The sequence below is a fragment of the Cervus canadensis genome, chromosome 7, assembly GCF_019320065.1.
Source record: "Cervus canadensis isolate Bull #8, Minnesota chromosome 7, ASM1932006v1, whole genome shotgun sequence".
Taxonomy (NCBI): Eukaryota; Metazoa; Chordata; class Mammalia; order Artiodactyla; family Cervidae; genus Cervus; species Cervus canadensis.
In genome coordinates this window covers 83845522-83869736 of record NC_057392.1, presented here as the reverse complement: position 1 = coordinate 83869736, position 24215 = coordinate 83845522, and the positions used below count along the sequence as shown (strand labels likewise).

Here is a 24215-nt window from a genome sequence, read left to right as displayed (position 1 = left end):
AGAAAACCAGTGGTGAGAGATGATGGGTATCTTTCTAGAACTATCCCACTTTGTATGTATATATATTATAATATACATATAATGCAAATCCTTTTCTTTGTCCTGATCTTTGCAACCTCTATTTCTACTTTAATCACAGCACTTAACACTTCTCAACACTCTACATACTTCATTTATTTATCATTTCTATTGTTTATTGTATGTCTTTTCCCACTAGAACAGTCTCTGTGAAGGCAAGGGTATTTGCCTGTTTTGTTCACTGATGTGTTCCCAGTTCTTAGAATGATGCTGGCTTGTGGTAGGCACACAGAAATATTTGTAGAATTAATGAATGAATGAAGAATGAATAGTCAGGATTAATGTGCAGAGCACAGAAGATTTTTAGGGCAGTACAACAATTCTGCATGATATTGCAAAGGTAGATACATCCAGGCAATGAAATATTATTTACTGCTAAAATGAGCTATCAAGTCACAAAAAGGCATAAAGGGAACTTTCCTGGTGGTCCAATGGTTGAGAATCTGCCTGCCAAGGCAGGGCACATGGCTTGACCCCTAGTCTAGGAAGATTCAACATGCTTCGGGGCAACTAAGCCTATGCACCACAACTACCGACGACTGCACTGCAACAAGAGAAGTCCCCACAGTGAGCAGCCCATACACCGTTACTAGAGAGTAGCCCCTGCTCGCCACAACTAGAAAAGTCCCCTGCCCAGCAGTGCAGCCTCATAGCAGTCATGAATTTATTGATTAATTTTTTAAAAAGGCATAAGGAAGCTTAAATTCATATAGCTAAGTGAAAAAAGCCAATCTGAAAAGGCTACTTGGAAATTAGGGGGTTTGATATGAGAAGCAGAATCAGAGCTCCTGCAACGACATCTCCTGCATGTGTGGTCTATTTTAACGATGGCATACTATTTTAATGACTGTTGGATAATTGGTGTGCATATTTCATCTGAAAAATGATTGTTTTCCATAAAATTATTTTTTAAAAGTCCACTGAACATTTTATTATGAAAAGAAAAAAATTGCCTTTTATAATTTCTTCCTGGTCTCTAATATGGACAGGGCATACATGTTGACAGAGAAAACCCAGGGACCTGGTGTCCTTTAATTAGCTCTTTTTCCCTGACCCTGAGTGGGCCTGCAGATACATGACATGAAGCTCTGTCTGCTTTAGACAGACTCATCTGCTCCTTGTAAACGTGCACCTCTATGAAAATGGACTATAATAGAAATAAATGGCTGCCAAATGGTCAAACACCTGAACTCCTGACTGCCAACTGTGTGACTGCCTATGTTTTTGGAAAAACATTTAAAAATCCTCCATGATCTGCAGTTTGGCAGTTCATGTGGAGCAAACAAGAGGAAACCATCTCCCCGGCCCCTCCCCCTTCCTCTGTCAGATCAAAACCCTTTATTCAGCCGTATAATCTCTTTCCAGTTTCCGGGCTACCAGCTCTTCATCACCAGCAGAGCTCAGAAATATAGATTTGTTCAGTTTTTAAATGAGATTTGATGATATCAAGGGATCATTTTGTTTCCCTACAGGGCATATACTGCCAGTTTAATAATGAAAGTAAATAAAAAAAATAACATTCACTTTTCTGAAATTTGGTTTGTGACAAATTGGATTGAAATGTACTTTTCTGCTGGGGACCATCAGTGGCTCAGGACCATTGTGTCCACCACTATATGCTTGGGAGTAAAGACAGTCCCCAAACAGCAATAATAAAAGACTGATAGTAATCCCTGAGTATGAACTTCCCTTAAGAAAAGATTAAAATACTCATTACAGACATAAAAGTATAATGCCATATAGCCTTCTATTTTATAAATAACACATTTAGAAGAATATATTTAAGAATATGAAATATTTCACAGCAGACTACCTCTGCTCCTAGCTATCTCCTCCTTTTCTTCCTCCTCTATCTTCTTTTAACATGGTTACTTTGAGGACAAGATATACTGAAAGATACTCCCCTATGCATTTTTTGCTCAATTTACATACTTACTTTTGCTTCTGTTTATTTATCAGCGAGGTCCCTTTAAATCTGTTAGACACATACCCAAGGTAGACACATATTAGAAGAACTGACAATTTCAAGAGTTTAGTTTTGACTCATTTCATTTACAGGCAGATAATTTCTCCAATGTATACCAATTTCACTTTGCACTGTTTTCTAGTTGGATGAATAAACCTCTTCATCCACAGATAATATCAGGTAAAATAAGGGTAATTAAACAGCACACCTCTTTCTCCTACAGCACAGTTAGGGAATTTTATTTAGTCATTTATTTGAATGTGTAAAGAAAATCAAACTTTTTATTTTTTGTACCAAGAAGGAGCTTTTGAAGATATAAATAATAAGAAAGTTGTCTGATGTCCTCTAATGGAACTCTGTGACAAGTTAGGTTGTGGCTTTAAGTGTGGAACACCCTTACCAGTGACATTGTAATTGTCTAGGTCTTGCAGTTGCTCTTGGCTGGGGCACAAACAAGGGCAGTGATTTGATATTAACTCAAAGGAAGGGTTCAGAAGGGATCTTTCCAAAAGGACTGTAGATCTTCCTTTAGCCGCATTATCTGGATGTTTCTCATGGGCCAGTGTAGATGACAGAAACCAGGATATGTGTGGCAGGAGAAAGTGAAAAAGAGAATTCAGCCACCATTTTACCTGTCTTCTCTTTTTTCCTTTTATTTGGCTGCACCAGGCTTTAGTACAGTTTGCAGGTGCTTTAGTTGTGGCATGCGAACTCTTAGTTGCGGCATGTGGGATCTAGTTCCCTGACTAGGGATTGAACCTGGGCTCCCTGCATTGGGAGTGTGGAGTCTTAGCCACTGGATCACCAGGAGGTCCCCACCTGTCCTCTTTTGATGAAAATTCACTCTGGAGAAATGGCAACTGGTGAGTAGGTAATCCAAGATAAATTCCAAAGCACCAAGAAAAATTCTCTAGAAAATTTTTCCCCCCTAACACGTATTCTTCAAACAAGGGTTCAGTGGACCACTTCAAAGAAATGAAGCTCCAGGGAATTTGTGACATCTTCCTATTTGTTGTTTTTCCCTCTTAAATTGTATGGGAAAACTTTAGGATTTTCCTCTTCCTACAAATATTACAACTTTCTCCATGGGTAAATGGCACTAATCCTAGGATTAAAACAATCTACTCTAAAAAAAGGAAGAAAGGAATCTCTACAGAAAGGAAGAAAGTGGATCAGTGTTACCATTATCCTCCTTATTGGACCAACTGAGGAGAAAGAGGTAAGGACTGGTGTGGGCTTTGCCTCCTCAGTCATCCCAATACGAGGTTGAACTTGACTGCATACAAAATTTCAATAAGGAAGTCTTGTAATTAATTATGAAAATAGCACCTGCTGTTCTTGATATTTACAATGAACTTTTTTCTTTTTTTTTTTTGTATATTCTCATATCTGTTCAAGTCAGGAAAAATCAATTCATGTGGGTCTTTCAAGAAAGGACTACATTACCAGCTTTAAAATTAGCTTTCTGCAAGTCAGCTGTGCTGACGTGCTCTACAGATGGGATGTATTTTCACTCAATCAGGAAATACTTCAAAGTGAACCAAAGCAGCATTGATGGGTTCTTATAGGATTTTATATCTTCCTTTATAGAACTCCAGTGATGGGCCAGACTTTCAAAGATTTATTTCCATATCATGTGCTTCGTTTTTAACCTCTAAATCATTTTTTGTTCACGTAAATGAATACCAGTGATTCAGATTTTTAAAATACATTCTTGGAAGATAAACTAAATTCCTTTGGTCTTTTGTGTAAATATAACTGGGCAGATATTAGACTAGCACTCTCATATGAATATACAACTTTCAGTGGTGCCCAGGAGAGAATAACTGACTTAGGAATAACAGGCTCTTGCATACTCAAAATGAACTGCTGACCCAAATTCTTAAATAAGATCTAGGGTTTTCTAGACACGATGACAGATTTGTGCTGACCTATTTACACCACTGCCTGTCCCCACTGTGATCAATATCATGCAGGAATAAGACGGCTGACTGAGGATAAAAATTCTATTTGTGACTTGATTCACCACATATTGAATTCTGCTGGACAGTGATAGTGAGGCTCCTACTCTTTCAGTATGTTTTATTACTGAAGCATTAGGCTGAACTGTATGAAAGTGATGTTTTTGTTGGTCAAAATAAGGAAGCTGAACATCATTTTCTTGTTTTCATATGAGTCAAACCAATACCAAAAGAACTTTTTTAAGAGATCGTTTTGTCATGTCCTTTTAGCATGGACTTTGTAACATCAGTCTAAAATTAATCCTAATACTTTGTTGTTGTTCTTATTTCCTGCTGGCTTACTTGTCTTTTTAACTTTTAATGTTGTGGACGTCATGTTTATGGTTTTCCTCTTTGTTTCTTGATTACTTTGCATAATTTATCAAAAAAGACCAAATATGCCTCTTGTATACCGACGACACACAAAACAGAACCCAGATTTCAAGCCTAAATCTTTCTTCAGTAAATTTTTAAGAAAAGAAACACAGTATTGTTGAGCTGAGTGATCTCATGACATAAGCAAAACTGTGTTGGCCAGATGACTGCTGGCATTTTGCTGAGTGGTTTACACAATCTCTGAAATAATAACAATGTGTCCCCTGCAGTTACCATGAGTCCTTTTTTGGTGAATGTGTTTACGGTGAGTCATATAAATCTTCAATCCCTCACACACACCCCGGTGCAAAGAATTTATCAGCAACTTCTAGGAAATTACAAAAGCATGAATGAATCCAAAATGCCAACTTAAAAAAGTACATTCTCAGTTCCAGGTCATTTTTGGTAGAAAATATGAAAAGAAAAAAATTTTTTAATAAAAATGATGGATTCTTTCAATATTTTAGGAGAAAACCCAAAGTCACCTAGTTAACTCTAAAACTCCCAAAATAATTCAGGGCCATGAGAAATACGTTTTTGACAGCTAGATACTTGAAGTAACTCTGCCAGTTTTCTTTCACATTTTCACAAGTTTAAACATCACCGTATAGCACATCTTAAATGATTTAAGTTAAACTTAAAAAAAAAAAACCCAACTATTCTGGTAGATGAAAATGTATCTAATGTTTTGCTACAGACATCCTCTGTCAAACTGGAAAATTCACTTAACCTTTCTTATATTAAATTCTCCAACATTTGTGTTAACTTATTAGCGAAACATGCAATTTAAAGAGTTTGTGTTAATTCAGTCTTACTGATTTCAGCTACTTTCAAGTCCTGGTATACTTAATTATCCAAAACTTAAATTTAATATGAGCAATGTCACTTTTATTGTTATCATTTTATAAAATAAGTTTAAGAAAGCTAATCAATAAATTAATGTAAAAGCTTTTGAATGTGTCAGATTCCCTAGAGATCACCACACTAAGTGAAGTAAGCTGGACAGAGAAAGAAAAATATCATATGATTTGCTTATATGTGGAATCTAAAAAAAAATGGTACAAAATGAACTTATACACAAGACAAAAGTAGATCCACAAACAATAGATAAAAAACTTATGGTTACCAAAGGGGAAAGGCGGGGAGGGATAAATTAGGAGTTTGGGGTTAACATATGTACACTACTATATATAAAATAGATAACCAACAGGACCTACTATATAGCAAAGGGAGATAAACTCAATATTTTGTAATAATCTATAAGGGAGAAGAATCTGAAAAAGAATATACATATTATATATAACTGAATCAGTTTGCTATACATCTGAAGCTAACACAACACTGTAAGTCTACTATACTTCAATTAAAACAAGAAAATGTCAAGATTCTATACAAACATACTAAATAGTAATAATTGCCATTATCAAATGCTTGAGTCCCCCTTTTCTTTTGTTAGCATGAGAATCCACTCTTTCATCTGATCTGGAGTGGGAGATGGGCGTAATAAGTAGAGAATAGAAAAACCTCCTAGTCCCTAAACATGAAAGGGGATGATAGTCAGTAAGGTGGGTAAATATGAATTAAATTCACCATCCCACAGCTGTGCTACTTTCTAGACGAGGTGCTGCCTGGCTTTTTTCTATGAGAGCTGTAACCTGTGAAAAGATGTCATGACCTACACGTGGGCAAGGACTGTCATCTAAATCTCAAGAGAAGAACATGGCTGTTGCACAAGAGTGATTGTAGGAAAGATCTAATTAGCTCCCAAGTGCCTTCAGCCACCCACACCTGCTCAACCCACTACCAGAAGGGTTAGCCTGCCTTGGGCACGCTGCCATTTTAGTACCTGTGTCTCCAACCTGTCATCTTTCCGGGGGCCAGGACCAGGGCACAGAACTTAACAGAGCATCAAAAATTTAGTAGTCAAGGTAAATAATATTTTTAAAAATAAAAATTAATACAAAAAGGATGTTGTGCTGGGCTTGGTCATGTCCAACTCTTTGTGACCCCATGGACTGCAGCCCACCAGGCACCTCTGTCCATGGAGATTCTCCAGGCAAGAATACTGGAGTGGCTTGCCATGCCTTCCTCCAGGGGATCTTCCCAATCCAGGGATCAAACCCAGGTCTCCTGCACTGCAGGGGGATTCTTTACCCTTTGAACCACCACGGAAGCCCAAGAATTCTAGAGTGGGTAGCCTATCTCTTCTCCAGGGGATCTTCCTGACCCAGGAATCAAACTGGGGTCTCCTGCATTGCAGGAGGATTCTTTACCAGCTGAGCTACTGGGGAAGCCCCACAAAAAGAATAAATAATATCAAAACTGCAAATAAAGACATGATCAATACTACTACTTAACTCCTTTTGCTTAAGCTCCAATATGCTTGGCAAGACATTGCTACTAACTATGACTTTACTTAAAATTTTACTGAGCTTTTTTGGTATCTCCTTAAATTGTGCACCTCAGGGAAGTTCTGGCCCTGATATTCTTTTCTTACTTTGTTGATTTTTTCTGACTAGTTCACACTGTCACTGGCTCCTGACCTATATCACCTCCTGACCATGGTTTCCATCTTCTCTTTCTATAGTCTAACCTCCAAGAGGTGATGGAGTACATTTGGTTCATAACTGAACCTTTAGCAATAGTACCTGGCATACAGTAGCTGCTTTATAAGTGCTCGTTGAATAAACAGAAGAAGAATCTCCTGGAGCCCCATAGCTTTCTGGCATGAGGATGGAAAATGCCTTTGGTTGGATGCCTACCTCAGAGCCTGTTTGGGGGCCATGGATCCCTTTCCAGAATTTTCTTAAACACTAGTAATGGGAAACCAGAAACAATTTATTCTGAGGTTTGAAAAAATCAGAGTTGGTGGACTTAGGTAGATTGAGATGGAATAAAAAAGATGACTGAATTTATTGGGAGAAAAGAGCAATCAAAATAATATCAGGGTGTTTTCAAATTATCTATTTTGCAAAAGATTCAGAAGGGTATGGCAATTTATACTCCTGGAGTTTTATTTGTTTTTTTCTAGTGATGCCTGAAATTTCTTAAGTTTGGGAGTTCAGGTCACTTACCTTCAATGGTACACTGGTCAGGGACTGGAATCTTCTTTATCATCTCTACAGCAAATGCTTTCACTTTACTGAAGTTCTCCTTTAAGTGCAAGTAGAGCTTATCACGGTATTCTACAGGACTCGTGGTTGTCTCTGGAATTTCTTCCTGATAGTTTTTTTTAACTGCTTCTGGCAAATTCTCAGATGCTACATGTATAGTACTTTGGTGTGAAACTGAAGAATTTACTAGCTGTGATCCATCCGTGTCTACCTTAAAGAGTGACCTCTCGTGTCCTTGGCCAAGTGGGTCTATTTCTGAAAGAGAGATGCTGGCTGGCGTATCTCTGCTCTTCACAGCTTCCCCATCCTCTGCGCTCAAGGGGTTTGTTAGCACAGCGTGCAAAGCCAAACTCTTTGACCTGCAATACAAACAACGGGAAGGTTGAGGCAGGTAAAGAAGCCGAGCTACTATTCACTGACAAGGAAAAGAAAGAATAATAACACTGAGGCAAAAGTTCCTTCCACTAGATAGGTGAAACTGAAAAATTAGTGCTATTAATAGATTTAATAAAACATACACATTGTATAATAAGCCAAATCTTTGTAGATCTAGGCTTTCCCAAAACAAAGATTTAAAAATCAGTTTCACAGCAAACTGGCTGTGAAATGGTAGAGTTATATATTTATATTCCTTTTTTTTTCTTACCTTTGCTTATGCTTTTTCATCAGAAATCAAGAAAAGCTTTTGCCAGTCATTCTTGATGTTAGCATATTTATATTTAAGAAGTGTCTTTTAAAAATAAGCCATAGATTTGTGATTTTTATTTGTGTTCTCCTTTTAATATAGCAAACTACTTTGGATAATGAAAGCACTGTGGATGAATTTTGCTGTAGGTAAAAGATATTTAAAAACTACTTCATAAAAGTGGGACTGCAAAACTAATAGCACACATGAAGTACATATCCTAAAGATCAGCCAAACAAAATTTATACCTGTTAAATCTAATGCCTTTTCTTTCTTCCTTAGAAACTTGATCCAAACTGTATCTTCTGATAGAGCCAGGGGTGTTGCCCTCAGCATTTATTTTGTCTTCAAAAGCTTGTATTTTAACTTGGAGCTCTTCATGGTCTTCATTTTCATCTACAGTGAGCTTGGTTTCTTCCAGCTTCTCAAGAAATTCGATTTCAGTGCTGGGTTTTCTCCTAAAAGAATGAAAATCATTGCATTAGATGCTTGTCACATATACTTTGGAGCAGTGTTTCTCTCAATTTAACAGCTTCTTATTCAAAACTGAAACCCCTCCTGCTCCATTTTCTAATTTGTCACTTAATAGATATTAATTGAGTAACCACTATGGACATAGGTCTTTGAAATTGCTTCTACAGCATATTCTATCAGAAGTGTAGAAACACTGGTGTTTCTGGCAACTTTATGTTAGAAATAGTTTTTGAAGGATTCAGAGGATGAGAAGCAGGGTTTTTAAAAAAACATTTTTGGCTGCACCATGCAGCATGTGGGATCTTAGTTCCTCCACCAGGGATCAAACCCATGCCCCCTGCTGTGGAAGCAAGGGATCTTAACCAATGAACCACCAAGGAAGTCCCCAAAAGCAGCTTTTATGGTTATCTACCATATTCTTATCTAGCTCTCCAAAGCATGCCTTTTGTATGAAATTCATGCCAGGAATTTTCTAGAAAACATATATGTTGGTCTATTTGTATTGAAATTATTAGAATAAGAACATTTCAGATGGACTGTATAAACTCATGGTTTTGTTAATTTTATGGAAATCAGTGGGACTCTTCCATTTTATGAAGCAAGAAAAATCTTTCTGAATTTTATTGTGTTGGAGGAAAGAGGTTTTTCTACAAATGACATTAATAGTGCCAAATATCTTTTTCAGTAGAATTTATAAAATACTCTGTAGTCATTAAAATTACCTTCTTTAAGGAATAGGCTATCTTTGTTATCCCTCTAAGGGTTAACACAGTGCTGTAGATAGAGTAAGACCCCACAAACAAGCTGCAGAAATAGCTGACTCATGCTCATTGAGATGCTGAATGATTAAAGTAGTATGCATTTGTCTCCCCTTAGGTAGCTAGGTTTAGTCACTAAGGGGTCTCCAACTCTTGTGACCTCATGGACTGTAGCCCCCCAGGCTCCTCTGTCCATTGGGATTTTTCAGGCAAGAATACTTGAATGGGTTGCCATTCCCTTCTCCAGGGTTTCTTCCCAACCCCGGGATTGAACTCAGGTCTCCTGCATTGCAGCAGACTCTTTACTGACTGAGCTCCCAGGGAAGCCCTATTTTTTCTTACCTGCTTTCTAATATTTAGCCAGTCTAGAGCTAATTTAATTTCAATTTAACAAGCACTATCAACCATACAATATGGGGTTAGGATTAATTCTTTCCTTATAAACAAAAGAGTTAATAAACTCTAGAAATCCATTCACCGAGATGGCTTAATAACTCTGTTGGTTATCTGTGTGTATCTACTTGGTTTTCATAAGTATTTTTTCTAGAGGTTGAGGAAAGGGGCCTCAAATTTACAGAAAAATCCTGACTTTTTCAAATGTATGGCTATTTTTCCATAAGAGCCAAAGTAAACCTGGCATTCTTTCTTTTTTTTTTAAATTTTTTAAATTTTATTTTTCATTTATTTTTATTAGTTGGAGGCTAATTACTTTACAATATTGTAGTGGTTTTTGCCATACATTGACATGAATCAGCCATGGATTTACATGTGTTCCCCATCCTGATCCCCGCTTCCGCCTCCCTCTCCATCCCATCCCTCTGGGTCTTCCCAGTGCACCAGCCCTGAGCACTTGTCTCAAGCATCCAACCTGAGCTGGTGATCTATCACCAGGGTGACACTATCACCCTTGATAGTATATTTGTTTCAATGTTATTCTCTGAGAACATCCCACCCTTGCCTTCTCCCACAGAGTCCAAAAGTCTGTTCTGTACATCTGTGTCTCTTTTTCTGTTTTGCATATAGGGTTATCATTACCATCTTTTAAAATTCCATATATATATGTTAGTATACTGTATTGGTCTTTATCTTTCTGGCTTACTTCACTCTGTATAATGGGCTCCAGTTTCATCCATCTCATTAGAACTGATTCAAATGAATTCTTTTTAATGGCTGAGTAATATTCCATGGTGTATATGTACTACAGCTTCCTTATCCATTCATCTGCTAATGGGCATCTAGGTTGCTTCCATGTCCTGGCTATTATAAACAGTGCTGCAATGAACACAGGGGTGCACGTGTCTCTTTCAGATCTGGTTTCCTCGGTGTGTATGCCCAGGAGTGGCATTATTTCTTAAGTTAGGGTGAGAAAATACAGTTTTGGTTTTCTTAAGGCACTGCTTTTCTAGGGAAAACTAACACAGAGGGGCTGGTGATTATTTATTTTTTTTCCAGTTGCATTCCACCCATTCTTGCGCCATGTCTGCAGTGGGCGAAGGGTTCGATCCAGCAACTTTTCTTGTTGGCCCAGAGAAGGGCTAGGCCTCGAGGGAGGCTTCATAGTTTTGGGTCCTCAGGGGTTGGAATCCCCCTGTTAGTCCAGCCTAGTGAGAGATGCTGATGGTGAAAACTGGGAAGGGGAGTGGATCATCCATTAACAGGACACTGTTTATTGTGTAATAGGGCTTCCCTGACTGCCAGTTGGTAAAGAATCCTGCAATACAGGAGAGCCTGGTTTGATTCCTAGGTTGGGAAGATCTACTTGAGGAGGGATTGGCTACCCATTCCAGTATTCTTGGGTTTCCCTTGTGGCTCAGCTGGTAAAGAATCCTCCCACAATGTGGGAGGGCTGGGTTTGATCCCTGGGTTGGGAAGATACCGTGGAGAAGGGAAAGGCTACCCACTCCAGTACTCTAGCCAGGGTCACAAAGAGTCGGCACAACTGAGCAACTTTCACCTCACTTCACTTATTGTATAATAAGCTACTGCTCAGAAAATTAAATCATTTTTAATATAACTTTTATAGGCTTCCTATGGTTTTGCATACATAATAAAACACTTACTTCAATCTCATGCTTGACTGAAATATACATGAGTTGATTTTAAGAACCAGTTCATGGGGATAAATGCTCATTTTGACCATGTTTCTCTTTCTGACATATACAAGATACTGCCTGCCCACAAGTAAATGGGAGATACTTACATCTTCCAGCCAGAAAGCTCTAAAAGCTGAATTTTTACTCCAATTACAAATAAAACCAAGAAGGTGCTATTATTGGATGGTATTTTTAAAACTGTGATGACTATGAAGGTTAATTTTAAAAGATCCAATGAACCCTCTCAAGATGAGAAATTTGGGGGCAGTATTTATTTTCTGTGTTAGTTAGTCCCTGTATAGTCATCAAACTAAAGTATTTCTCTGGTTCTTGGTTCATAATCACAGTTAAAAAGTGAAAGATATTTTTATTTTTGAACTTTCTTTTAGAAATTTATATAGCTGGGATTATTAAAACTTAAAACATTTTAAGGCACAAAGCATATCCCAATATACAAATATACAAATTGAGCATTAAACAAATTTTTAAATCTCAAAACATACGAGTTGTTAGAGGTATAGTTTCTCAGGGATTCACTAGTATTTTCTTTCTACATAAAGCTCTGAGTTATAAGAGTAGTTACTAGCATTTTCATCCAAAAATTTTTCAAATTTCACATGATTATAGTAAATCTCCTTCAATAATATTATTGGATCAGTTTCTGATTTTTTTTAAATAAAATTTTCTTACTTATGGAGATCTTTTATTTCTTGTCCTCTTCATGTCAAGTTCCTCATCTATAAAATGGAGATAATAAGTATACTTAACTCACAGGGTTGCTGGGAAGCTGAAATGACGGAACCAGTATGAAGCACGGCTCTTAGCACAAAAGAGGAAGTCAGGGGATGTTAAATTTTATTATTACCATCAATTGCTGTTATTATTATTATGGTGGTTTTTTCTTTCCTTGTCTAGGCATTGTGTTAATGCAGTAAGAAAATACCAGTGACCTAGACACAGACAGATCAATATTCCATATCATGCGAGGGAGGCATTGATGACCCCTGGAGAATGCTATGGCATCAGATTTTAGGAGAGGACAGTCACTCAGCCCCCTTCCCGGCCCCTGTCTCCAATCACCAAGTGGGGGCTGTGAAGCACCATGAGCTGTGTGTCAGAGCTCTGGTATCTGACAACATGTCTTCTTGCACCTTCAGGCTGCCTTACAGCATCCCTCTGAGGGACCTCCAGGCACGAAAGAAGTTATGGGCTATCCTCAGACCTCCACTGACCCAAGGTGAGGTCAGGTGCCTCTGGTTGCAGAGTTGCCAGGTAAAATATAGAGCATTCAGCCAAACATGAATTTCAGATAAACAACAATTTTTCTTAGTATAGGTTACGTCTCTAATGGGACATAGTAAAAAATGTATTGTCCCATATTAAAATGATTATACTTACACTAAAAAATCATTTACCCTTTACCTGAAATTTAACTGGATATCCTGTATTTCTATTTGTTTCATCCGGTGACCCCCATTCCTGGGTAAATCTCTGCTGCTCTGTGGGCTGGGAACTATAATGCTCATCCTTGTTCCCCTATGGCTGGGACAGTGCTTGACACTCACTCACAGGTACCAGAGTGTTTGCAGAATAGATGAACTGAGACCACCCACATCTCTGAAGCCAGCCTGCTCCTTGTAGCCACAAGAAACCTTCTGGAGGTTTACCAAGTGTATATGAAGCCCTGCTTCTCCCCATGACTCTGGTCCATGAGGAGTAGGGGACAGGGTAATGTCATTTGGTAAATATCAGATATGGAGAGAAGCCAGGAGCAAGAGTAGGAGTGAAAAAAAGGGATTTGCAAAGGGCCAAATAAGTAAAGAAGCAACGATAAAATATTTGGGCCAGAAAAGTCTTCTCTAGATATGAGGCTGATGAATGTTGCTGATGAGTAGGCTTCTTACCACAAAGACTCTCTCTTATACACAATCTTCCTTGTTTTTAAGATTTGGAGATTAAAGAGATGGGAATACCAGACTACCTTACCTGCCTCCTGAGAGACCTATATGCAGATCAAGAAGCAACAGTTAGAACCAGACATGGAACAATGGACTGGTTCAAAATTGGGAAAGGAGTACGTCAAGGCTGTATATTGTCACCCTGCTTATTTAACTTCTATGCAGAGTACATCATGATAAATGCTGGGCTGGATGAAGCACAAGCTGGAATCACAATTGCTGGTAGAAATATCAATAACCTCAGATGTGCAGATGATACCACCTTTATGGCAGAAAGTGAAGAGGAAGTAAAGAACCTCTTGATGAAGGTAAAAGAGGAGAGTGGAAAAAACTGGCCTAAAACTCAACATTAAAAAAACTAAGATCATGGCATTTGGTCCCATCACTTCAAGGCAAATAGATGGGGAGAAAATGGGAACAGTGGCAGATTTTATTTTCTTGGGATCCAAAATCACTGCAGATGGTGACTGCAGCCATGAAATTAAAAGACGCTTGCTCCTTGGAAGAAAACCTATGACAAACTTAGACAGCATATTAAAAAGCAAAGACATTATTTTGCCAACAAAGGTTCACCTAATCAAAGCTATGGTTTTTCCAGTAGTCATGTGTGGATGGGAGAGTTGAACCATAAAGAAAACTGAGTGCTGAAGAATTGATACTTTCGAACTGTGGTGTTGAAGACTCTTGAGAATTCCTTGGACAGCAAGGAGATCAAACCAGGCAATCCTAAAGGAAATCAACCCTGAATATTCATTGGAAGGACTGATGCTAAAGCTGAAGCTCCAATACTTGGGCCACTTGATACAAAGAGTTGACTCGTTAGAAAAGACCCTGATTGTAGGAAAGATTGAAGGCAGGAGGAGAAGGGGCCGACAGAGGATGAGATGACTGGATGGCACCAATTACTCAATGGACATGAGTTTGAACAAACTCTGGGAGATGGTGAAGGACAGGGAAGCCTGGCATGCTGCAGTCCATGGGGTCACAAACAGTCCAACATGACTTAGTGACTGAACAAGAACAACATAACACAGGAGTCATGAGATAGGGTGGTAATGAAGAGTCTCCAAGGTAGCCAAAGCCACAAGATGGCCCAGAGAGGACGTTCCATTTCTAGCCATCAGTCCACCTGGGTTTGTCACAGAGTTTTGCCAGCAGGGAATTAGGACAAGATTTGGTTCCAACAGTTTGAAAGGTCAGAAAATAGTAGATAGAAGTTTGAGTTTATAATAAACATTCACTGTCCTTTACTTCCCCTCTAGGTTTTTATATTTATTATAAATAAATAGGAGACAACTGTTCAAAAACAGAGATCTTTTAGAGACAGAAACTCTGCATTCCTCTTAGAGCAAAGAAATGCATTACGAATGTGAGAGAATGGGCGGAGAACACAGCCACTGGTTCTGTGTGCATTTATTTGTGGGGGCTGGAGCTGGGGGCCAGGGAGTTGGGCTCATGCAGGGGGATTGTTATTTCTTTTCCATTTGTCACTTTTAACTCCAGAGGTAATTTCAGAGAAATCTTTGTCAGAGTTCTATAATCCCCTAAATATTAACTTGGCTTTAACTCAACACGCCACATTACAAGAGGCTCAGATGATTTCCAGTCTGAGCAGTTTTTGGTGTCTGTTGCCAAGTTAAAGTTTTTAAAAGCAGCTCTAGGGATACCCAGGAGGGGCAGGGAAAGCCTAATTACCTCCCTCTTATGTGAACAAGACTCCCCCTTAGGAATGAATTGGTCCATGGGCAGCTCACTGCTCTCACTAAGCTAGGAGATGAGGCTATAAAGCTGGCAGTGGTGGAGAAATTGGCAGCCTCTTTTCCTGGTGTCTTAAATCAAAGAAAAATATATTAGTTAATGTTTGATGAGCTTGGCTTATGCTTCCATATCCAGGATATGTATTTTGCAGAGTTGAGCTTGTTAGAGAAGTAGGGGAACATAATGCATCAAATCCACATAGGGGTCCTAAATTCTTAGGATGTTATGTTCCCTACTCTTCAGCGATTTCTTGGGTCATCAATCATCATAAGAATGACAGAGATGATCTCCCAGCTCCACAGCACTGTCATCAGTTTGGGGACTGAAGTGAGTAAGGAAGTAAAGTTGCTCAGTCGTGTCTGACTCTTTGCAACTCCACGGACTGTAGCCCACCAGGCTCCTCTGTCCATGGGATTTTCCAGGCAAGAGTACTGGAGTGGGGTGCCATTTCCTTCTCCAGGGGATCTTCCCGATCCAGGGATCAAACCCGGGTCTCCACCATTGCAGACAGACGCTCTACCATCCAAGCCACCAGGGAAGCCCATAAATGAGTAAATGAGTAAAGCCTCTGGAAAAGCTATACTTGAATACTAAGGGAAAGGACAGTGTTGAATCTAAATTCTTGGTACTCTCTTCTGCCTTGGACTGCCTCAGTGGGCAAGAGCAGAGATTAGAAGGTGCTCAGTTACATGGGCACCAGAATGAAGAACTTTGCTGAAACAAAGTGACTCCATGGTTTATTTCATTCAAAACAAGGTTCTTTAGGGGCTTCAACAGAAGGGATGGTGGGGAAATAGACTGAACATGGCCTTCCAGGAAAAAGACAGAGGTTTGTGACTCCAATCTCCTGTTTATTAGTGACAGGCAAATCTCTTTATGTCTTTTCTGTCATCTAAAAATGGGATCAATGTTACTGCATCATTAGATTGCTGAAAGCATTATAGGAGACGAGTTTGACAGTGTAGGCCATATAGAATGGGCATGAATATGTCAAGCAGTAAAACCCTAGGTGGCTATTGCCCAATACAGACCTTTGATACCAAAAGAAGGCAGCTTGTACAGGTAATGCCAAGCCTGGAAGATGAGCTTCTCCTTTTCTAAGCCAGGAAGGACCATACAGTTCTCTCCTACCCCAGCAGCCTCCTAAAGGCTGTGGACTACAGGAGAGCAACGCTCCCTACAGTCTGAGCATACAAAGGCTGGAATATAGAAATGGGTGATTTTAAAAATTCCCTGAACTTCAAGTATGAATTCCGAGCAATTGCAGATATAGAGAAAGAATATTCTGCTAAAAGAACCAAAGTTTAAAAAAGTCCTGATACGAGGAAGTGACCACTCATACAGATGCTCGGTCATTTGCTCACTTTTCATGTAACCAACACGAGAAGGAATGGGACACAGAAAAGGATCAGCAAATAGTGCAGACCCCTGCCTTTGCTGCTCAAGCGATGTTGCTGGACCAGCAGAATCGGCATCTCCTGCGAGGCTCCTGGAGAGGCAGCATCGCAGGCTTCATCCCAGACCTGCTGAATCAGAGTGTGCCCTTAACCCAATCCCCAGGTGTTTCAGTGCATGTTCAAGGTTGAGAAGCACTGGCCCAGGCACTGAAAGAACAGAATCTGAATTAGACCAGGGCAGAGGCACTTTCTCTTAAGCAAAGCTGCCGAGGGTTTCACCAAATCTGCGGTAACATGAAACTTAAAACAATAAGCTGTGTATTGTTTGGAGTTGGAGTGTGGTAAGCTGTATGCAGCTCCCTCACATAGCTTTATCCTCCTCAAGCTTTCCAGGGTCTTTATCGATTCCAAGGTAAATGTACCTTTTCACTTTTTGCCCTGATAGATACTGCTTCAGATGGACCCCGAATTTGTAGTCAAGACTCCCAAGCCTAGAATGGGCAGACCGGGTAAGCAGCAGCCTTACTAGAAGGCTACCAGATCCTTACAAATTGTCAGCTGAATGTGGCGCAAGTTATAAAAGCACTCGGTAAGTTACAAAAGAGTCCAAAAATATAAAATAGTCATGGCATCAGAACACTCTGAATCAAGTGTGAGGGCCGTAGAGACAACACGCTCCTCCTTTTCTAGGCCAACTTGATTTTCTGGGAACATGAGCAGGTAATGGGGGCTGGTGGGGAGGATTAAGGAGAGGGTGTCTGCAACCACTGGGCCTGCAGACGGAAAAGGTAAGACATTGTCATTCCCCATCATTTGATACTGGAAGAGCAGGGCCATGGTTAATTATCCTTTTGATACATCCCCTCATCCTGTCTGCCCATTCTACTATTAAGCAGACCCTCCGCCATCTCCATTTCCCAGATGGAGGAGCTAAGGCACAGAGATATCGAGTAGTTTACTGAAGATCAACTAGTAAGGCCAGCATTAAACACAAGCATCTGCCTCCAGAGCTCACCCACTTCACACCCTCTCCCACTCCTCTCAGTAGATGTTTCCTACAGGTTGCCTTGTTTGGGGATTGGTGATAACATCGTAATCAACAAGAATTATTGTATGCTAATATCTCTGAGTAACATCCCGTGGGAACACACCAGACAGAGCTGACATATAATTGCTGAGCAACCCTTTACAGGTGACTGAAAAGTAAATTTTGGTATTCCCTTTAACAAAATGGGGTCGCAAAGAGTTGGACACGACAGAGCAACTTTAAGAAGAAATGGATATATTTGCTATCTACCCACTCCAGAGTTCCTGCCTGGAGAATCGCATGCACAGAGGAACCTGGTGGGCTGTTGTCCACAGGGTCACAAAGAGTTGGACACGACTGAAGAGGCTTAGCACACACGCATGGTAGTGACTGCAGAGTTCAATCATGATGGACACCAAAAAGGAACAAAGGAACGGGGAGTTTGGGGGGAACAAAAACAGCAAATAGTTGGGTCATCAGGGTCAAGTAGAACCTTTACCCTCAGCCGTCACCCTTCCCACAAGGGCTGTGCAGGGTATAGCCCCTCTTGCCACTCCTTCCACAACACAGGCTAAAGCTTTGCTATTCCCTGTCTTGTTTGAAAGAGGAAGCCAAGCCGAAGGAGCTTGATGAAAAGCAATCTTCTCTTTTGTGTGTCTTGTGTTTTGAACACTTCTGTGTTACAGGAAAGGGGCCTGGCCCCCCTGGTGAAAGTGTAATTGCATTGCTCACACTCTTGGCAGTGTCTGCACCTGGGTCTCCCCCCCTCCCCACCCCCCCCCCCAACCCCCATCTTTGTCCAAACTGGCAGAGCCAGCCCTCCTGGGGCCTCACGCTCCCTGGGCCTGCTTCATTGGCCCCAGAACTGATAATGCTGTCTCCCACCTACCTCTCTTGCTGATAAACGAATTCCTGAAATACCTTTACAGACCTTCACATCATCATAAATGCTGCTTTAAGGAAGGACAAATGGTGGAAGTAAATGAACAGCAGATGGAACATAAATGGTCCCACATGTCAAATTTAACTTCTTCAGTAAGAAGAGAGGCAAAAAACCAAAGTCCTTCCTTCCCTATGCGCGGAGGAATAACAAGAACCACAGCTACTGCCACAAATGGTTGTTCCGATTTTCTTTTTAAACAAGTGACCACCATAGACCTCCTGAGATTGAAAACATCTACATGTTTTTTATGAAAACTCTGGTCCCCTTGGTGGGGTGAAATTGCATTCAGCTTTTCCTAAGCAGGGGGCAACACTGACCAGAACATCACATGTTTTTAATTATGGTCCTGAACCTCCTTATGTACATTTTTCAAGCCAACAGTCACTCTGAAAAAATCAATTTCTCTTTGTATAAACATGGCTGACCTAAAAAAGTGGGAGTTCTTATAAGCACTTTTAAGACTCTATTTTCCAAAAACCTTAATTTATCTACTTGAAAACATAATTGTAATATATAGGGGAACTATATGTAACTTTGTTCTATATTTTCCAAGTCTACTGTAAATATGCCATCATACTATGATAATTTAAAAAAGAAAAAAAAAGGACATTGGTTAAATTTACAACAAAAAGTGACTAGTTTTGTAAATTACTGTACATTTATACAATGGGACACTATGAAATCATTAAACTAATGCTTGTGAAGAACATATATTTTTTAAAGACTCTGTTCTCCTTACATAGGGCATGTGAAGTCGCTCAGTTGTGTCCGACTCTTTGCGACCCCGTGGACTGTAGCCTACCAGGCTCTTCTGTCCATGGGATTTTCCAGGCAATAGTACTGGAGTGGATTGCCATTTCCTTCTCTAATACACAGGGCATAGGCTCTGATTATTAGCTTTCTCAAGTTTGAGGGAGACTGGAAGTGCTCACGGAAAGACACCAAACACTTCAGGGCCGTGCTGCATGTGTGAAGGATTGAGAGGCAACGTGAGCTCTCGTAGGTCAACAGAGAGAAGGTGACTATTGGCATGGGTAGGCATGGAAGACTTTCTGGGTAATGGGTATTAAACTGGAGTCCTGGAGAAAAGCAGCCTTTGGTGGAAGAGCAGCACAAAGAAGGCATTCTAGACGGTTAGTAGGGTATCATCTTGGAGACCAACAGGCAGGTCACTGTTGATATTCCTTTACAATTCCTTTATTAATGAAGTACTGTGAACACTGTAGACCTTGTCCACGCTAAAATTTGACACACAGTGAGTTAGACAAAGGAAGAAATGAAAGAAAACTCTATGAGCTAATGGCTGGGCATTTATACAACTGCCCCTCCAAGAACTACCACAAATCTAGAGGCGAGTAGGGATTGGGTAGAGAATTTTTCTTTGTTGCCCATCCACAGGGTTTCTTCCAATACCCTTTAGTATGAAGCCTTTGTAATCCTAGTATATATTTAAAGACTTTGTTGTTGTGAAGATATAACAATATAACAGTGAAAGCTCCCAGCACTGAACCTATCACATGGGAGGAGCTGGTAAAACCTTGATCAGACTTGGAAATGCAGACTTCTCTGAAAGCTGGAGAGAAGAACCTGGCAACCTGCTCTCTGCAGTTTCGGCTGTGGACTTGGTAAAGAGCCACCACCCCTGAACTCTCAGGCTGGGCCTTCAGGGATAGTGGATCACACTAGAGTCGGGTTCTGATGAGACTCACAGATGTCAAGATGGAAACTCTGGAATGACAGGTTGCAAAGGGTCTCACAGTTGGAAAAGTGTCTCTGCAGGCCATATTGCTTTGCTACACATTCCAGACATACATTGACTCAAATTCCCTGTTCTCCTCTGCCATCTATTTCTTTGATGTTCAGTGCATGAAATTCAGGATAAACCAAAACTCTGGGGTGACTCCAAGGAGGGCAGATATCCTGGAGTCGTTCTCTTGTGAACATAATCTCCTTAATTCTCTCTTCCCTCCATCCTCTGCCACATACTGCTGCTTCATGTCCTTCCCCTGACTGTGTCACTGCTTTCCATTTTCAGGTTTCCCCTGCTACCTGAAAGAAGAGTGTTCCTATGAAAACTTTTCTAAACTGAAATGGCTATAGGGCAAAGAAGCAATTACTTTTTAAAATAAAAGCAAAAATTCTCTTTGGGTTTCTTTTTGTTAGTGAAAACAAATAAAATTGGAGCTCCATAACCCCCTTTCCACATCCTCAGATTCAACCAGCTACAGAATGAAGTTTGAATTTCGATCTGCAGTTAATTGAAATTAACAATGTGCAACTAGTCTATAAGGGGCCAACAGATCTACCCCATTTTATAAGAGGGGCTTGAGGGCTTTTGGTATCCTGGATCCTAGAATCAAGATGACTGTACTAACGTAGTTCTTTCCTCAAAGAAGCCTAAAGTCAATGTTTGAAAAGTGAGGGATACTTCTATCCTGAAATCAAATTTCAGTTCAGTTCAGATGTCAGTCATGTCTGATTCTTTGTGACCCCATGGACTGAAGCACACCAGGCTTGCCCGTTTATCACCAACTCCCAGAGCTTGCTCAAACTCAAGTCCATCGAGTCGGTGATGCCATCCAACCATCTCATCCTCTGCCACCCCTTCTCCTCTGCCTGCAATCTTTCCCAGCATCAGGGTCTTTTCTAATAAGTCGGCTCTTCACATCAGGCAGCCAAAATATTGGAGCTTCAGCATCAGTCCTTCCAAAGAATATTCAGGATTGATTTCCTTTAGGATTGACTGGCTTGATTTCCTTGCTGTCCAAGGGACTCTCAAGAGTCTTCTCCAACACCACAGTTCAAAAGCATCAATTCTTCAGTGCTCAACTTTCTTTATGGTCCAACTCTCACATCCATATATGACTACTGGAAAAACCATAGCTTTGACTCTACAGATCTTTGTTGGCAAGGTTATGTTGCTGCTTTTTAATATGCTGACTAGGTTTGTCATAGTTTTCTTCCAAAGAGTAAGTGTCTTTTAATTTCATGGCTTCAGTCACCATCTGCAGTGATTTTGGAGCCCAGAAAAATAAAGTCTGTCACTGTTTCCATTGTTTTCTCATCTATTTGCTGTGAAGTGATGGGACCGGATGCAATGATCTTTGTTTTTTGAATGTTGAGTTTTAAGCCAACTTTGTCACTCTCCTTTTTCACTTTCATTAAGAGGTTCTTTAGTTCTTCTTCGCTTTCTGCCTTAAGGATGTTATCATCTGCATATCTGAGGTTATTGATAATTCTCCCGGCAATCTTGGTTCCAGCTTGTGCTTCATCCAGCCCTGCATTTCGCATGATGTACTCTGCATATAAGTTTTTTTTTTTCTGCATATAAGTTAAATAAGCAGGGTGATGATATACAGCCTTAATGTACTCCTTTCCCAATTTTGAACTAGTCCATTGTTGTATGTCCGGTTCTAACTATTGCTTCTTGAACTGCACATAGGTTTCTCAGGAGGCAGGTCAGGTGGTCTGGTATTGTCTCCTTCCGAATTTTCCACAGTTTGTTGTGATCCACGTGGTCAAAGGCTTTAGCGTAGCCAATGAAGCAGAAGTAGGTGTTTTTTTGGAATTCCCTTGCTTTTATTATGATCCAACAGATGTTGGTAATTTAATCTCTGGTTCCTCTGCCTTTACTAAACCCAGCTTGAACAACTGGAAGTTCTCAGTTCAAGTACCGTTGAAACCGAGCTTGGAGAATTTTGAGCGTTACTTTGCTAGCGTGTGAGATGAGTGCAACTGTGTGGTAGTTTGAACATCGTTTGGCATTGCCTTTCTTTGGAATTGGAATGAAAACTGACCTTTTCCAGTCCTGTGGCCACTGCTGAGTTTTGTACATTTGCTGGCATATTGAGTGCAACACTTTCACAGCATCATCTTTTATGACTTGAAATAGCTCAGCTGGAATTCCATCACTTTTATTAGCTTTGTTTGTAGTGATGCTTCCTAAGGCCCACTTGACTTTGGACTCCTGGATGTCTGGCTCTAGGTGAGTGATCACACCATTGTGGTTATCTGGGTCATTAATGTTTTTTCTTTGTACAGTTCTTCTGTGTATTCTTGCCACCTCTTTTTAATATCTTCTGCTTCTATTAGGTCCATACCCTTTCTGTCCTTTATTATGTCCATCTTTGCATAAAATATTCCCTTGGTATCTCTAATTCTCTTGAAGAGATCTCTAGTTTTTCCCATTCTATTGTTTTCCTCTATTTCTTTGCATTGATCACTGAGAAAGGCTTTCTTATCTCTCCTTGTTATTCTTTGGAACTCTGCATTCAGATAGGTATATCTTTTCTTTTCTCTTTTACCTTTCACTTCTCTTCTTTTCTCAGCTATTTGTAAGGCCTCCTCAGACAACCATTTTGCCTTTTCGCATTTCTTCTTCTTGGGGATAGTTTTGATCACTGCCTCCTGTACAGTGTTACGAACCTCTGTCCATAGTTCTTCAGGCACTCTGTCTATCAGGTCTAATCCCTTGAATCTATCACATTCACTGTATAATCATAAGGGATTTGATTTAGGTCTGGCTACTGGTCTGGTTGCTTTCCCTACTTTCTTCAATTCATGTCTGAATTTTGCAATAAGAAGTTCACGATTTGAGCTACAGTCAGCTCCTGGTCCTGATTTTGCTGACTGTGTAGAGCTTCTCCATCTTCAGCTGTAAATAATACAATAACTCTGACTTCAGTATTGACCATCTGGTGATGTCCATGTGTAGAGTCATTTCTTGTGTTATTGGAAGAAGGAGTTTGCTATGACCAGGGCCTTCTCTTGGCAAAACTCTGTTAGCCTTTGACTTGCTTCATTCTGTACACCAAGGCCAAACTTGCCTCTTACTCCAGGTGTTTCTTGACTCCCTGCTTTTGCATTCCAGTCCCTATGATGAAAGGGCCATCTTTGTGTGCTGCTAATTCTAGAAGGTCTTGTAGGTCTTCATAGAACCATTCCACCTCAGCTTCTTTGGTGTTAGTGGTTGGGGCATAGATTTGTGTTACTGTGATATTGAATGGTTTGCCTTGGAAATGAACAGAAGTCATTCTGTTTTTTGAGACTGTACCCAAGTACTGCATTTTGGACTCTTGTTGACTATGAGGGCTACTCCATTTCCTCTAAGGGATTCTTGTCCACAGTCATAGATATACTGGTCATCTGAATTAAAACTGCCCATTCAGGTCCATTTTAGTTCACTCTTGACATCTCCTGTTTGACCACTTTCAGTTTACCTTGATTCATGGACCTAACATTCCAGGTTCTTATGCAATATTGTTCTTTATAGAATTGGACTTTATTTCCATCACAGTCACATCCACAACTGGGTGTCGTTTTTGCTTTGGCTCAGCCTCTTCATTCTTTCTGAAGCTATTCTCCACTCTTCTCCAGTAGAATATTGAGCACCTACTGACCTGGGGAGTTCAACTTTCAGTGTCCTATCTTTTGCCTTTCCATACTGTTCATGGGGTTCTCAAGGCAAGAATACTGAAGTGGTTTGCCATTCCTTTCTCCAGTAGACCACGTTGTTACACCTAATTTTACCTTTGTGCTTCTGCGTTGGCTCAGAGGGTAAGGAATCTGCCTACAATTTAGGACACCTGGG

The 24215-nt window shown here is 40.1% G+C and overlaps 1 protein-coding gene across 7 annotated transcripts in view; it reads right to left on the bottom strand.

Annotated features, from left to right (window-relative positions):
* Positions 1-24215, bottom strand: part of VEPH1 (ventricular zone expressed PH domain containing 1) — a 312127-nt gene that overhangs the window by 152667 nt on the left and 135245 nt on the right. For 6 of the 7 annotated variants that reach the window (XM_043473913.1, XM_043473914.1, XM_043473911.1 and 3 more), the window contains 2 exons: positions 8466-8675; positions 7494-7891 (listed from right to left, as the gene is read on the bottom strand). In XM_043473913.1, coding sequence (XP_043329848.1) covers positions 7494-7891; positions 8466-8675 — 608 coding nt within the window. Of the gene's footprint in view, positions 1-7493; positions 7892-8465; positions 8676-12232; positions 12280-24215 lie in introns of those variants that run through there. The other variant, XM_043473918.1, reaches the window with a different exon arrangement.